Source organism: Anomaloglossus baeobatrachus, chromosome 1 (genome assembly GCF_048569485.1).
Source record: "Anomaloglossus baeobatrachus isolate aAnoBae1 chromosome 1, aAnoBae1.hap1, whole genome shotgun sequence".
Taxonomy (NCBI): Eukaryota; Metazoa; Chordata; class Amphibia; order Anura; family Aromobatidae; genus Anomaloglossus; species Anomaloglossus baeobatrachus.
The window spans coordinates 93,516,686-93,533,971 of NC_134353.1; the positions used below are offsets into that span (position 1 = coordinate 93,516,686).

The 17,286-nt window shown below is 52.3% G+C and overlaps 1 protein-coding gene across 2 annotated transcripts in view; it reads right to left on the reverse strand.

The window, feature by feature from the left end:
• The window catches only part of ADGRA3 (adhesion G protein-coupled receptor A3), a 177,765-nt gene that overhangs the window by 67,971 nt on the left and 92,508 nt on the right, over positions 1-17,286 (reverse strand). For both annotated transcript variants that reach the window (XM_075346927.1, XM_075346926.1), the window contains exon 13: positions 5,316-5,535. In XM_075346927.1, the coding sequence (XP_075203042.1) occupies positions 5,316-5,535 (220 nt within the window). The remainder of the gene's footprint in view (positions 1-5,315; positions 5,536-17,286) is intronic.

Below are 17,286 nucleotides of genomic sequence, written 5' to 3' on the forward strand. Positions count from 1 at the left end.
CTGGCGGTTGATGTACGCGACCGCCGTGGCGTCGTCCGACTGTATCCGGATCTGCCTGCCGTCCAGCCACCGCTGGAACGACTTTAGGGCTAGCTACACTGCCCTTATCTCCAGAACATTGATCTGAAGGGAGGACTCTGTCAGAGTCCAGGTTCCCTGAGCCCTGTGGTGGAGGAAGACCACTGTCCACCCTGACAAACTCTTGTCCGTCGTGACCATAGCCCAGGATGGGAGCAGGAAGGACTTTTCTTTCGACCAAGAAGTGGGAAGAAGCCACCACTGAGGAGAGGTTTTGTCTGCCAGTGAAAGAGAGACGTTCCTGTCTAGGGACGTCGACCTCCTGTCCCATTTGCGGAGAATGTGCCATTGAGTGGACGCAGATGAAAGTGCACAAGGGGAACTGCCTCCATTGCTGCCACCATCTTCCCTAGGAAGCGCGTGAGGCGCCTCAAGGGGTGAGACTGGGCCCGAAGGAGAAAGTGCACCCCTGTCTGCAGCGAACGCTGTTTGTCCAGCGGTAGCTTCACTATCTCAGAGAGAGAATGAACTCCATCCCGAGGTAAGTCAGTGATTGGGTCGGTGTCAAATTTTTACTTGGGAAATTGATGATCCACCCGAACCTCTGGAGAGTCTCCAAAACAATGTTCAGGCTGTGTTGACGTGGCACCCGGGAGGGTGCCTTGACTTAGGAGATCGTCTAAGTAAGGGATCACCGAGTGTCCCTGAGAGTGTAGGCCCATCGCCACTGATGCCATGACCTTGGTGAAGACCCGTGGGACTGTCGCCAGGCCGAAAGGCAGAGTCACGAGCTGAAAGCGTTCGACCCGGATGGCGACACACTGGGAGCGTTGATGCTCTGGTGTAATCGGCACATGGAGATAAGCATCCCTGATGTCGATTGATGCTAGGAAGACTCCCTGGGACATCGAAGCGATGACTGAGCGGCGAGATTCCATCCGAAACCGTCTGGTTCTCACGTGTCTGTTGAGCAGAATGAGGCCCGGAAACGGACCGGAATGATCCGTCCTTTTTTGGTACCCCGAACAAGTTGGAGTAAAAACCGCGACCACGTTCTTGAAGCGGAACGGGGATCACAACTCCATCTGCAGAAACGAGTCGGAGGACGAGAGCTGAGCTCTATCCTGTAACCGTGAGACGGAATGTCTCTCACCCATCGGTTTTTCATCCAATTGCTCGCCAAACAAACGGTCGCCAGAAAATGGCAAACCGGTTAAGAACTTCTTGGAAGCAGAGTCTGCCTTCCATTCGCGTAGCCACATGGCCCTGCGGACTGCCATCGAATTGGCGGATGCTACCGCTGTACGGCTCGCAGAGTCCAGGACGGTGTTCATGGCGTAGGACGAAAAAGCCGACGCCTGAGAAGTCAAAGACACAACCTGCGGAGCAGAGGTACGTGCGACCACATTAGTCTCAGACAGACAAGCTGAGATAGCTTGGAGTGTCCGCTCGACTGCGAAGGCCGGAGCAAAAGACGCGCCTATGGCTTCATAGATGGATTTCATCATGAGCTCTATTTGCCTGTCAGTGGCATCCTTGAGCGATGAACCATCTGCCACTCATACTACGGAACTAGCCGCCAGTCTGGAGACTGGAGGATCCACCTTGGGACACTGAGCCCAACCCTTAACTACGTCAGGGGGGAAAGGGTAACGTGTGTCATTAAGGCGCTGAGTAAAGCGCTTGTCCGGAAGTGCTCTGTGCTTCTGGACAGCCTCTCTGAAGTTAGAGTGATCGAAAAACGCACTCCGGGTACGTTTGGGAAACCTAAACTGGTGTTTCTCCTGCTGCGAAGCCGACTCCTCTATAGGTGGAGTTGGGGGAGAAGGACTAGCACCTGGTTGATGGACGTTATAAGGTCATTTACTATGGCGTCCCCTTCAGGTGTATCCAGATTGAGAGCAACGTCAGGATCAGAGCCCTGAGCTGCGACCTCCGCTTCATCCTCCAGAGGGTCCTCATGCTGAGACCCCGAACCGCGTGATGCCGCCGGGGAAGGTTCCCAGCAAGCCCGCTTAGCCTGTCTGAGGCTGCGGTCCGTGTCGGAGTTCTCACCGTGGGATCTGGGTGCCACCCCAGGAGCCCTTTGCTGTACCGACCGAGAGGGCATGGGGACGATGAACTCACAGTGCCCTGGCCCTGTGTTACCGGTCTGGACTGCCAAGCTTCTAGTATCTTAGCAGACCATCTGTCCATAGACTGAGCCATGGAATGTGAAGCGACTCAGAGTTTTTCAGTCAAAATTGTAAACTCTGTCCCTTCCATCTGTGCAGTGGAAACCGGCGGTACCACCTGAGCCGAGGGTCCCACCAGTGCCGGAGGCTCCGGCTGAGGAAGCCAAAAGCAAATAATGCTGCCGAATAGAGAAAATGTATACAATATTATATATTATTATAATATATATATATATATATATATATATATATATATATATATATATATATATATATATATATATATATATATATATATATATATATATATATATATATATATATATATATATATATATATATATATATATATATATATATATATATATATATATATATATATATATATATATATATATATACACACACACACTACGGGACCCAGGGGGGTCCAGCATCTGACAACTGGTGTGGCTTACCAACCGCCCCAAGCGGTGGTGTGTCCACCAGATTCCCTGCCAGGGACTCCCAGAGCTGCAGAGCTCCTTCTGAAATCCCCCACCGGCAGAAGTGACTGACTGGCAGGCCCGGGGGCGGGAGTACCTGTACTAGGCCGCAAAAGCCGGGGACTAACTTTAAAAGCGCGGTCGGCGCGGTAGTCCCGGCTCACAAAACACACAGCAGCCGCTGCGGCGTCTGTAACACAGGTGCTGCATGCACCGTCCCTAAGGGGACACAGAGTACCTCATGGGTGCAGGGCTCTGTCCCTGATGATTTCCAGCCTCCTGTCCGTCAGATTCCCCCAGGGGCTGCGGAGGGAGCCCGATCCCAGTGACCGGCGACCGGTTAGGATCCCACTTTTCCCAGAACTGCGGAGCCCGTTCTGAAATCCCCCACCGGTAGAAATGATTCACAGTGCTCAGTGAGGGGGGAGGAGGATACCAAGCATGCTCCAGCCCTTACTGCCGACGTCCAGTCGGCCGTCCCGCTTTTACCCCTGACTGGCAGGCCCGGGGGCGGGTGTACATGTACTAGGCCGCAAAAGCCGGGGACTAAAGTTAAAAACGCGGCCGGCCAACAGGCGCGGTCGGCGCGGTAGTCCTGGCTCACAAACTACAGAGCAGCCGCTGCGGCGTCTGTAACACAGGCGCTGCATGCGCCGTCCCTAAGGGGACACAGAGTACCTGATGGGTGCAGGGCCCTGTCCCTGATGGTATCCAGCCTCCTGTCCGTCAGATTCCCCCAGGGGCTGCGGAAGGAGCCCGGTCCCAGTGACCTGCGACCGGTTAGGATTCCACTTCTGTCAGAACTGCGGAGCCCGTTCTGAAATCCCCCACCGGCAGTATTGATTATAACAATGGCTGCCAGCGTTCTGAGGGGAGGATGGAGCCGTGGGCGTGCCTAATAAAGTGCGGGAAACTGGTGCCCCACAGTGTTCAGTGAGGGGGGAGGAGGATACCAAAGTATGCTCCAGCCCTCACTGCCGACGTCCAGTCGGCCGTCCCGCCCTTACCCCTGACTGGCAGGCCCGGGGGCGGGAGTATATGGTACTAGGCCGCAAAAGCCGGGGACTAAAGTTAAAAACGCGGCCGGCAAACAGGCGCGGTCGGCGCGGTAGTCCCGGTCTCAGAAACCACACAGGAGCCGCTGCGGCGTCTCTAACACAGGCGCTGCATGTACCGTCCCTAAGGGGACACAGAGTACCTTATGGATGCAGGGCCCTGTCCCTGATGATATCCAGTCTCCTGTCCGTCAGATTCCCCCAGGGGCTGCAGATGGAGCCCGGTCCCAGTGCCTGGATGACCGGTTAGGATCCCACTTCTCCCAGAGCCCCTAAGGGATGGGGAAGGAAAACGGCATGTGGGCTCCAGCCTCTACCCGCAATGGGTACCTCAACCTTAACAGCACCGCCGACTCAGTGGGGTGAGAAGGGAGCATGCCGGGGGCCCTGTGGGGGCCCTCTTTTCTTCCATCCGATACAATCAGCAGCTGCTGCTGACTAAAATGTGGAGCTTGTGTGCATGTGTGCCTCCTTCAACACAAAGCATAAAAACTGATGGGCCCGTGATGCACGGGAGGGTGTATAGGCAGAGGGGAGGGGTTACACTTTTTAAAGTGTAATACTTTGTGTGGCCTCCGGAGGCAGTAGCTATACACCCCAATTGTCTGGGTCTCCCAATGGAGCGACAAAGAAAATCACTTTATAACACTCACCTAGGAGGTCGCTCCGGTCCTGATGGTCAGATGGATGGCTCTGTTCTCCAGGACAGGCGCCTCCTCTTTTGGCCATCTTGCTACTCCGTCTTCTGAAGCCGCGGTGCATGACGTGTCTACGTCATACACACTCGCCGGCACTGAGGTCCTGCACAGGAGCAGGGCAGATCAAAGTGCGCCTGCACAGGACCTCAGTGCTGGCGAGTGTGTATGACGTAGACGCGTCATGCACCGCGGCTTCCGAAGACGGAGTAGCAAGATGGCCGAAAGAGGCGCCGCCAGTTCCGGAGAACAGCGCCATCCATCCGACCATCAGGTCCGGAGCAACCTCCTAGGTGAGTGTTATAAAATGTTTTTTATGTTCTAAAGCGCGGCCTGCGCTCTTATATACAGCATGTTAGAATGTTGTATATAAGGGCCCACTGGTGCTGGCCGCAGCTTATAGGCCATAAAACTGGTGACAGGTTCCCATTAAGACACTTTTTTACAGTTATATGGCAATTTGGGCTTATGGTCGGGACATGGATGAACGGGAGCCGATCGGTAAACACGGTTTACACACACTGCAGTAAACGATGTGCACTGAGCGATCTGTAAGAAAATCGCTCTGTGCACAGTCTGATGACATTTTTCTCAGCAGTGCGAGTCGTGTTTACACAAGACAACATACCGCCGAGAACTATGATTTCTTGTGAAAAATCTAAGAACCAGTAAATGACATCACCGGAATCATGGTCTCTGTCTCTGCATCATGCTTACTGCAGATTAGAGGGAACCTGACAGCCGACACATTCAGCACAATCCACGGACACCATGTATCGGATGCTGGCTGCATGATGTCAGCCACATATGGCCGGTCCCCGCTGATAGCATTACGTGAAGCCTGCAGTGGAGACCCCGCTACAAGAGATTCCACTAATCATTACAAACCTAGTTTGGCAAGAATGACGGGTGTCACCACGGAGCGCCTCTTCCCATCATCAGCGAGGTGTGTGGCGTTCCCCGAGGCCGGGAAAAGCTTCCCATTTCTGAATGCAATCAGCTGCAGCTTGTACACAAACTCATCCGCCGCTCGTCTCTCACGCTTATCTTTCTCTTTGGGTACAAATAATGCAGCCGGGAGCTGGATAGAAGCTTCCACCACTGTGTTCTGAGGAAAAGACACAAATACTAATGAACATTACAGTGTATATGCGTGAAATGTACATACAAAGTGGATGTGACCAGGAAAGACGCAATTCAATATATACATCACTCCTAAGGCCAAGTTCATGTGTCCAGTAATCATCCATTAGAACAAATCAGGCAGCAATCTGTTGGCAAAAAAAGTTGTGCAAACATGACTTTATTCATTTTGAAAAAATATTTTTTTTCTTCAGGATATGTATTTTTTTTAACATTGGAGCTTATGGAAAAATGGGTCAGTTACCAGATTGCCATTTATTTTTCAAGCAAATACTCACAGACAAATGGCAGAAGATGTAAAGTGCCCGGGCAAAAAAAACCCAAAAAACCTAATGCACTGCCAGGATGCAGCAAGACCTCCAATAAATGGAGACATCACAGGCGCAAGAGGAGCAAATCACTCTACTGTTTCCAATGATGGAGGAGGGCGATTGCTTGATGGTAAAACTGCACACTTGTGGCTTGCATAAGGCATTGTTCACAAAAAGAGGCCTGGCTGCATCCTGTCTTTTTGTTAAGCCTTGCATACTATAGTCACTGTCCCTGCATGGTGCACATATGTAGTATTGGCGCAGCCCGCTTGCATCTATTTGGATGGACGTAACTAATAGGTTCCTTACCAGATACTGTGAACGGTGCCCTATGCAAGCCACAAGTGTGCAATTTTACCATCAAGCAATCGCTCTCCTCCATCATTGGAAACGCTCTCCTCCATTTATTGGAGGTCTTGCTGCATCCTGGCAGTGCATTAGTTTTTTGGCCTGGGCAGTTTACATCTTCTGCCATTTGTCTGTGAGTATTTGCTTAGCTATTGGAGGATTTAATTCCTCTGTTTGTTGATCATCTACAAATGCCAGAAAAGAAGGGAATTTTGTTTACTTACCGTAAATTCCTTTTCTTCTAGCTCCTATTGGGAGACCCAGACAATTGTTTTATGCTGGGTCTCCCAATAGGAGCTAGAAGAAAAGGAATTTACGTTAAGTAAACAAAATTCCCTTCTTCTTTGTCGCTCCATTGGGAGACCCAGACAATTGGGTGTATAGCTTCTGCCTCCGGAGGCCACACAAAGTATTACACTTTAAAAAGTGTAACCCCTCCCCTCTGCCTATACACCCTCCCGTGCCTCACGAGCTCCTCAGTTTTGGTGCAAAAGCAGGAAGGAGGAAACTTATAAATTGGTTTAAGGTAAATTCAATCCGAAGGATGTTCGGAGAACTGAAAACCATGAAACAATTGAACATGAACAACATGTGTACACAAAAGAACAACCAGCCCGAAGGGAACAGGGGTGGGTGCTGGGTCTCCCAATAGGAGCTAGAAGAAAAGGAATTTACGGTAAGTAAACAAAATTCCCTTCTTCTTTGTCGCTCCATTGGGAGACCCAGACAATTGGGACGTCCAAAAGCAGTCCCTGGGTGGGTAAAAGAATACCTCGATAACAAGAGCCGACACGACTCCCTCTTACAGGTGGGCCATCGCCGCCTGAAGGACCTGCCTACCTAGACTGGCATCTGCCGAAGCATAGGCATGCACTTGATAGTGCTTTGTGAAAGTGTGCAGACTAGACCACGTAGCTGCCTGACACCTGCTGAGCCGTCGCCCGGTGCCGCAATGCCCAGGACGCCCCTACGGCTCTGGTAGAATGGGCTTTCAGCCCCGAAGGAATCGGAAGCCCCGAAGAACGGTAAGCTTCAAGAATCGGTTCCTTGATCCACCGAGCCAAGGTTGACCTGGAAGCTTGCAAACCCTTACGCTGACCAGCCACAAGGACAAAAAGCGCATCTGAACGACGCAGGGGCGCTGTGCGAGACACGTAGAAACGGAGTGCTCTCACTAAATCTAATGAGTGCAAATCCTTTTCAAAGCGGTGAATTGGATTAGGGCAAAATGAAGGTAAGGTGATATCCTGATTGAGATGAAAAGGCGATACCACCTTAGGGAGAAATTCCGGAACAGGACGGAGAACCACCTTATCCTGGTGAAAAACCAGGAAGGGGGCTTTGCATGACAGTGCTGCAAGCTCCGACACTCTACGGAGTGAAGTAACTGCTACTAGAAATGCCACTTTCTGCGAAAGACGTTATAAGGAGACATCACGCAGAGGCTCAAAAGGCGGTTTCTGAAGAGCCGTTAGCACCCTGTTAAGGTCCCAGGGTTCAAGCGGGCGCTTGTAAGGTGGGACTATGTGGCAAACTCCCTGCAGGAACGTGCGGACCTGCGGAAGCTTGGCCAGGCGCTTTTGAAAGAATATTGAGAGTGCCGATACTTGCCCTTTGAGAGAACTAAGTGACAACCCCTTATCCATTCCGGATTGAAGGAAGGAAAGAAAAGTGGGTAAGGCAAAAGGCCAGGGAGTAAAACCTTTATCAGAACACCAGGACAAGAAAATCCGCCAAGTCCTGTGATAGATCTTGGCGGACGTCGGTTTCCTGGCCTGTCTCATAGTGGCAATGACATCCTGAGACAGCCCTGAAGACGCTAGGAGCCAGGACTCAATGGCCACACAGTCAGGTTGAGGGCTGCAGAATTCAGATGGAAAAACGGCCCTTGCGACAGCAAGTCTGGGCGGTCTGGCAGCGCCCACGGCTGACCCACCGTGAGCAGTCAGTTGCAGCGTCCGGAAACCAGGCGCTCCATACCCAGTCCCCATGGGGACACAGAGTACCTCGTGGATGCAGGGCCCTGTCCCTGAAGATAGATAAGCTCCTGTCCAGCAGACTCCCTCAGGGGCTGCGGAGGGAGCACGGTCCCAGAACCTGGATAACCGCTTCGGATCCCACTTCTACCAGAGCCCTCAGGGATGGAGAAGGAAACACGGCATGGGGCTCCGGCCGTCGTACCCGCAATGGGTACCTCAACCTTAACAGCACCGCCGACTTAGAGGGGAGAGAAGGGAGCATGCCGGGGGCCCCGTGGGGGCCCTCTTTTCTTCCAACCGATACAATCAGCAGCTGCTGCTGACTAAAATGGAGATGTGTGAGTGGATGTGTGCCTCCTTCCACACAAAGCATTAAACTGAGGAGCCCGTGAGGCACGGGAGGGTGTATAGGCAGAGGGGAGGGGTTACACTTTTGAGTGTAATACTTTGTGTGGCCTCCGGAGGCAGAAGCTATACACCCAATTGTCTGGGTCTCCCAATGGAGCGACAAAGAAGAAGGGAATTTTGTTTACTTACCGTAAATTCCTTTTCTTCTAGCTCCTATTGGGAGACCCAGCATAAAACAATTGTCTGGGTCTCCCAATGGAGCGACAAAGAAATGAATGACTAGATAACAATTAGATAACCGATTCGTTCTACATAGACTCTTAGGCTATGTGCGCACATTGCGTTCTGTCCCTGCAGAAATTTCGGCAGCGATTTGAACAGCACACGTGCACTTCAAATCGCTGCAGAAACAGTCCGTAATGAAAAAGAAAAAAAAAAAAAAGAAAAAAGCCGATTCCATGCACTCTGACTGCAGCCCCTCCCATAGACAGAGTGGGGGATGCATGCAGAGTGCAGGAAGAAGGGAATTTTGTTTACTTACCGTAAATTCCTTTTCTTCTAGCTCCAATTGGGAGACCCAGACAATTGGGTGTATAGCTACTGCCTCCGGAGGCCGCACAAAGTACTACACTTAAAAGTGTAAGGCCCCTCCCCTTCTGGCTATACACCCCCCCGTGGGAGCACGGGTCCTTCAGTTTTAGTGCAAAAGCAAGAAGGAGGAAAGCCAATAACTGTTTCAAAAACAAATTCAATCCGATAAACAATATCGGAGAACGTAAGTTATTAACATGAACAACATGTGCACCCGAAAAACAAATACCCTCAGAAAAACAGGGCGGGTGCTGGGTCTCCCAATTGGAGCTAGAAGAAAAGGAATTTAAGGTAAGTAAACAAAATTCCCTTCTTTTTCGCTCCTAATTGGGAGACCCAGACAATTGGGACGTCCAAAAGCAGTCCCTGGGTGGGTAAAATAATACCTCGCGATCGGGCTGTCAGGCAGCCCTTTCTTACAGGTGGGCCACCGCCGCCTGCAGGACTTGTCTACCTAGGCTGGCATCCGCCGAAGCGTAGGTATGCACCTGATAATGCTTGGTGAAAGCGTGCAGACTCGACCAGGTAGCCGCCTGGCACACCTGCTGAGCCGTAGCCTGATGCCGTAATGCCCAGGACGCACCCACGGCTCTGGTAGAATGGGCCTTCAGTCCAGAAGGAGTCGGAAGCCCAGCAGAACGGTAGGCGTGAAGAATTGGTTCCTTGATCCACCGCGCAAGGGTGGATTTGGAAGCTTGCGACCCTTTATGCTGACCAGCGACCAGGATAAGGAGTGCATCCGAACGGCGCAGAGACGCCGTGCGGGAAATGTAGATCCTGAGTGCTCTCACCAGGTCCAACAGATGTAAACCCTTTTCAAAATGGTGAACTGGATGCGGACACAAAGATGGTAAAGTGATATCCTGATTGAGATGAAAGGAAGATACCACCTTGGGAAGAAACTCTGGAATTGGACGCAGTACTACCTTGTCTTGGTGAAACACCAGGAAGGGAGATTTGCAAGATAACGCCGCCAGCTCTGACACTCTCCGAAGAGACGTGACCGCCACCAGAAAAGCCACTTTCTGTGAAAGCCGAGAAAAGGAAATCTCCTTCATAGGCTCGAAAGGTGGCTTCTGGAGAGCAATCAGAACCTTGTTCAGATCCCAGGGTTCCAATGGCCGCCTGTAAGGGGGAATGATATGACAAACCCCTTGCAGGAACGTGCGTACCTTAGGAAGTCGCGCCAGGCGCTTCTGAAAGAATACGGATAGCGCAGAGACTTGTCCTTTAAGGGAGCTAAGCGACAAACCTTTTTCCAACCCAGACTGCAGGAAGGAAAGAAAAATAGGTAATGCAAATGGCCAGGGAGAAACTCCCTGAGCAGAGCACCAAGATAAGAATATCTTCCACGTTCTGTGGTAGATCTTGGCGGAGGATGGTTTCCTAGCCTGTCTCATGGTGGCAACAACATCATGAGATAAACCTGAGGTCCCTAGGATCCAGGACTCAATGGCCACACAGTCAGGTTCAGGGCCGCAGAATTCAGATGGAAAAACGGCCCTTGAGACAGCAAGTCTGGACGGCCTGGTAGCGCCCACGGTTGTCCTACCGTGAGATGCCACAGATCCGGGTACCACGACCTCCTTGGCCAGTCTGGAGCGACGAGAATGGCGCAACGGCAGTCGGACCTGATTTTGCGGAGCACTCTGGGCAACAATGCCAGAGGTGGGAACACATAAGGTAGTCGGAACTGCGACCAATCCTGAACTAAGGCGTCTGCCGCCAGAGCTCGGTGATCGTGAGACCGTGCCATGAAAACCGGGACCTTGGTGTTGTGCCGTGACGCCATCAGGTCGACGTCCGGCATCCCCCAGCGGCGACAGATCTCCTGAAACACGTCCGGGTGAAGGGACCATTCCCCTGCGTCCATGCCCTGGCGACTGAGAAAGTCTGCTTCCCAGTTTTCCACGCCTGGGATGTGAACTGCGGATATGGTGGATGCTGTGTTTTCCACCCACGTCAGAATCCGCCGGACTTCTTGAAAGGCTTGTCGACTGCGTGTTCCCCCTTGGTGGTTGATGTACGCCACCGCTGTGGAATTGTCCGACTGAATCCGGATCTGCTTGCCCTCCAGCCACTGTTGGAAGGCTCGCAGAGCAAGATAGACTGCTCTGATTTCCAGAACATTGATCTGAAGGGTGGACTCTCTCTGAGTCCACGTACCCTGAGCCCTGTGGTGAAGAAACACTGCTCCCCACCCTGATAGGCTCGCATCTGTCGTGACCACCGCCCAGGATGGGGGTAGGAACGACTTTCCTTTTGACAATGAGGTGGGAAGAAGCCACCAACGGAGAGAGTCCTTGGTTGCCTGAGAGAGGTAGACATCCCTGTCGAGGGACGTCGACTTCCCGTCCCATTGGCGGAGAATGTCCCATTGTAGAGGGCGCAGATGAAACTGCGCGAAAGGGACTGCTTCCATTGCTGCCACCATCTTCCCTAGGAAATGCATGAGGCGCCTCAAGGAGTGGGACTGGTTCTGCAGGAGAGATTGCACCCCTGTCTGCAGAGAGCACTGCTTGTCCAGTGGAAGCTTCACTATCGCTGAGAGAGTATGAAACTCCATGCCAAGATATGTTAGTGATTGGGTCGGGGTTAGATTTGACTTTGAAAAGTTGATAATCCACCCGAAACTCTGGAGAGTCTTCAGTGCCACGTTCAGGCTGTGTTGGCATGCCTCTTGAGAGGGTGCCTTTATAAGTAGATCGTCCAAATACGGGATCACGGAGTGACCCTGCGAGTGCAGGACAGCTACTACTGCTGCCATGACCTTGGTGAAGACCCAAGGGGCTGTTGCCAGCCCGAAAGGTAACGCTACGAACTGCAGGTGTTCGCTTTCTATAACGAAGCGTAGAAAACGCTGATGCTCTGGAGCAATCGGCACGTGAAGATAAGCATCCTTGATGTCTATTGATGCTAAGAAATCTCCTTGAGACATTGAGGCTATGACGGAGCGGAGAGATTCCATCCGGAACCTCCTGGTTTTTACATGTTTGTTGAGCAACTTTAGATCCAGGACGGGCCGAAAGGACCCGTCCTTCTTTGGCACCACAAACAGATTGGAGTAAAAACCGTGACCTTGTTCCTGAAGAGGAACGGAAGTCACCACTCCTTCCGCCTTTAGAGCGGTCACCGCCTGCAGCAGAGCATCGGCTCGGTCGGGCGGTGGGGAAGTTCTGAAGAAACGAGTTGGAGGACGAGAGACGAATTCTATCCTGTACCCGTGAGACAGAATGTCCCTCACCCAACGGTCTTTGACCTGTGACAGCCAAATGCCGCCAAAGCGGGAGAGCCTGCCACCGACCGAGGATGCGGAGAGAGGAGGCTGAAAGTCATGAGGAAGCAGTCTTGGTAACGGTTCTTCCTGCTGTCTTTTTTGGGCGTGACTGCGTCCGCCAAGAATCTGAGCCTCTCTGATCCTTTTGAGTCCTCTTGGACGAGGAGAATTGGGACCTGCCTGAGCCTCGAAAGGACCGAAAACCAGACTGACCCCTCCTTTGTTGGGGCTTGTTTTGTCTGTGTTGAGGTAAGGATGAGTCCTTACCCTTGGAGTGTTTAATGATTTCATCCAAACGCTCCCCAAACAATCGGTCACGAGAAAAGGGCAAACTGGTTAAGCACTTCTTGGAAGCAGAATCTGCTTTCCATTCTCTCAACCACAGGGCTCTGCGCAAAACCACGGAGTTGGCTGACGCCACCGCCGTACGGCTCGTAGAGTCCAGGACAGCATTAATCGCGTAAGACGCGAATGCAGACATTTGAGAGGTCAATGGTGCCACCTGCGGGGCAGATGTACGTGTGACCGAGTCGACTTGTATAAGCCCAGCTGAAATAGCTTGGAGTGCCCATACGGCTGCGAAAGCTGGCGCCAACGACGCTCCAATAGCTTCATAGATGGATTTCAGCCAGAGCTCCATCTGCCTGTCAGTGGCATCTTTAAGTGCCGCTCCATCTTCTACTGCAACTAAAGATCTAGCTGCAAGCCTGGAGATTGGAGGGTCCACCTTGGGACACTGGGTCCAACCCTTGACCACGTCAGGGGGAAAGAAGGGAATTTTGTTACTTACCGTAAATTCCTTTTCTTCTAGCTCCAATTGGGAGACCCAGACGATTGGGTGTATAGCTACTGCCTCCGGAGGCCACACAAAGTATTACACTAAAAAGTGTAAGGCCCCTCCCCTTCTGCATATACACCCCCCGTGGGATCACGGGCTGCTTCAGTTTTAGTGCAAAAGCAAGAAGGAGGAAAGCCAATAACTGGTTAACCAATTCAATCCGAAGGAACATCGGGGAACTGAAACCATTCAACATGAACAACATGTGTACCCGAACAACCAAAAATCCCGAAGGAACAGGGGCGGGTGCTGGGTCTCCCAATTGGAGCTAGAAGAAAAGGAATTTACGGTAAGTAACAAAATTCCCTTCTTCTTCGGCGCTCCATTGGGAGACCCAGACGATTGGGACGTCCAAAAGCAGTCCCTGGGTGGGTAAATTAATACCTCAAGTTTGGACTGTAAAAACAGCCCTTCCCTACATGGAGGCAACCGCCGCCTGCAGGACTCTTCTACTTAGGCTGGCATCCGCCTAAGCGTAGGCATGCACCTGATAACGCTTGGTGAAGGTGTGCAGACTCGCCCAGGTAGCCGCCTGGCACACCTGCTGAGCCGTAGCCTGGTGCCGTAATGCCCAGGACGCACCCACGGCTCTGGTAGAATGGGCCTTCAGCCCTGATGGAACCGGAAGCCCAGCAGAACGGTAGACTTCAAGAATTGGTTCCTTGATCCATCGAGCCAGGGTGGATTTGTAAGCCTGCGACCCTTTGCGCTGACCAGCGACAAGTACAAAGAGTGCATCCGAGCGGCGCAGGGGCGCCGTGCGGGAAAAGTAGATTCTGAGCGCTCTCATCAGATCCAACAAATGCAAATCCAATTCATATCGATGAACTGGATGAGGACCAAAGGAAGGTAAGGAGATATCCTGACTGAGATGAAAGGGGGATACCACCTTAGGGAGAAACCCCGGAATCAGGCGCAGCACTACCTTGTCTTGGTGAAACACCAGGAAGGGAGCTTTGGATGGCTAGCTGAAGAGATGTGACCGCTACCAAAAAGGCCACTTTCTGTGAAAGTCGAGAAAGTGAAACATCCCTCAGAGGCTCAAAGGGCGGCTCCTGGAGAGCAATTAGTACCCTGTTCAGATCCCATGGGTCTAACGGCCTCTTGTACGGAGGGACAATGTGACAAACCCCCTGCAGGAACGTGCGTACCTGAGGAAGACGTACTATGCGCTTCTGAAAGAATACAGACAGCGCTGGGACTCGTCCGTTAAGGGAGCCGAGCGACAAACCTTTTCCCAAACCAGATTGCGGGAAGGAAGGAAAAGTAGGCAATGCAAATGTCCAGGGAGACACTCCCTGAGCAGAGCACTAAGATAAGAATATCTTCCACGTCTTGTGGTAGATCTTGGCAGACGTCGGCTTCCTAGCCCGTCTCATGGTGGCAATGACGTCTTGAGATAATCCTGAAGACGCTAGGATCCAGGACTCAATGGCCACACCGTTAGGTTCAGGGCCGTAGAATTCAGATGGAAAAAACGGCCCTTGGGACAGTAAGTCTGGCCGGTCTGGTAGTGCCCACGGTTGGCCGACCGTGAGATGCCACAGATGCGGGTACCACGACCTCCTCGGCCAGTCTGGGGCGACGAGGATGGCGCGGCGGCAATCGGAGCTGATCTTGCGTAGCCCTCTGGCAACAGTGCCAGAGGGGTAAACACATAGGGTAGCTGGACCTGCGACCAATCCTGAACTAAGGCGCCTGCCGCCAGAGCTCTTTGATCGTGAGACCGCGCCATGAAAATCGGGCCCTTGTGGTTGTGCCGAGACGCCATTAGGTCGACGTCCGGCCTCCCCCAGCGGCTACAGATTTCTGAAACCCGTCCGGGTGCAGAGACCATTCCCCTGCGTCCATGCCCTGGCGACTGAGGAAGTCTGCTTCCCAGTTTTCTACGCCCGGGATGTGAACTGCGGATATGGTGTATGCTCTGTCTTCCACCCATATCAGAATCCGCCGGACTTCCTGGGAGGCTTGCCGACTGCGTGTTCCGCCTTGGTGGTTGATGTATGCCACCGCTGCGAAGTTGTCCGACTGAATTCGGATCTGTTTGCCTACCAGCCTCTGCTGGAAGGCTTGCAGGGCAAGATACCCTGCCCAGATGTCCAGAACATTGATCTGAAGGGTGGACTCCTCTGAAGAGAGTCCTTGCCCGTCTGAGAAAGGGGTACGTTCCTGTCTAGGGACGTCGACTTCCCATCCCATTGGCGAAGAATGTCCTATAGAAGTGGACGCAGATGAAAACTGCGCGAAAGGGACTGCCTCTGCATGAGGAGTCTTAAGGGGTGTGACTGGCCTTGAAGGAGAGACTGCACCCCCGTCTGTAGTGAACGCCGTATGTCCAGCGGGAGCTGCACTATCGCTGAGAGAGTGTGAAGCTCCATGCCAAGATATGTCAGCGATTGGGTCGGTGTCAGATTTAACTTTGAAAAGTTTATGATCCACCCGAAACTCTGGAGAGTCTCCAGCGCCACGTTCAGGCTGTGTTGGCATGCCTCTTGAGAGGGTGCCTTGACAAGTAGATCGTCCAAGTAAGGGATCACAGAGTGACCCTGAGAGTGCAGGACTGCTCCCACTGCTGCCATGAACTTGGTGAAAATCCGTGGGGCTGTCGCCAGACCGAAGGGCAGGGCTACGAACTGAAGATGCTCGTCTTCAATAACGAATCGTAGCCAACACCGGTGCTCTGGAGCAATCCGCACGTGGAGATAAGCATCCTGATGTCTATTGACGCTAGGAAATCTCCTTGAGACATTGAGGCAATGACGGAGCGGAGGGATTCCATCCGGAACCGCCTGGTTTTCACGTGCTTGTTGAGCAGTTTTAGGTCCAAAACGGAACGGAAAGAGCCGTCCTTTTTTGGTACCACAACCAGATTGGAGTAAAAACCGTATCTTGTTCCTGAGGAGGAACAGGGATTACCACTCCTTGTGCCTGCAGAAGAGCATCGGCTCGGTCGGGAGGTGAGGAATTTCTGAAGATCTAGCCGTAGGACGAGAACAGAACTCTATCCTGTACACGTGAGACAAAATGTCTCTCACCCACCGGTCTTTGACCTGTGGCAGCTAAATGTCGCCAAAGCGGGAGAGTCTGCCACCGACCGCGGATGCAGAGAGAGAGGGCTGAACGTCATGAGGAAACCGCCTTGATAGCGGTTCCTCCGGCTGCCTTCCTTGGGCGTGATTGAGCCCGCCAGGAATCTGCACCTCTCTGAGCCTTTTGAGTCCTTTTGGACGAGGACAATTGGGACCTGCCCGAGCCTGGGAAGGACCGAAACCTCGACTGTCCCTTCCTCTGTTGGGTGTTGTTTGATCTGGGCTGGTGTAAGGACGGGTCCTTACCCTTGGACTGTTTAATGATTTCATCCAATCGCTCACCAAACAGTCTGTCACCAGATAATGGCAAACTGGTTAAGCACTTTTTTGGAAGCAGAATCTGCATTCCATTCCCTCAACCACAAGGCTCTGCGTACAAACCACGGAGTTGGCGGACGCCACTGACGTACGGCTCGTAGAGTGCAGGACAGCATTAATAGCGGAAGTCGCAATGCAGACATTGCGAGGTTAAGGACGCCATCTGCGGCACAGATGTACATGTGACAGTGTCCACGTGCGCAAGACCAGCTGAAATAGCTTGGAATGCCCATACGGCTGCGAATGCCGGAGCCAACCGACACGCCGATAGCTTCATAGACAGAATTCAACCAGAGGACCATCTGTCTGTCAATGGCATCTTTAAGTGAAGTCCCATCTTCCACTGCAACTATGGATCTAGCCGCAAGCCTGGAGATTGGGGGATCCACCTTTTGACACTGGGTCCAGCGCTTGACCACGTCAGGGGGAAAGAGGATAACGTGTATCCTTAATACGATTGGAGCACGCTTATCTGGATAAGTGTGGTGTTTCCGGATTGCTTCTCTGAAGACAGAGTGGCCAGAAAAGTACTCAATATACGCTTGAGATACTGAAAAGGGATTTCTCCTGCTGTGAAGCTGACTCCTCCACCGGAGGAGCTGAGGGAGAAATATCCA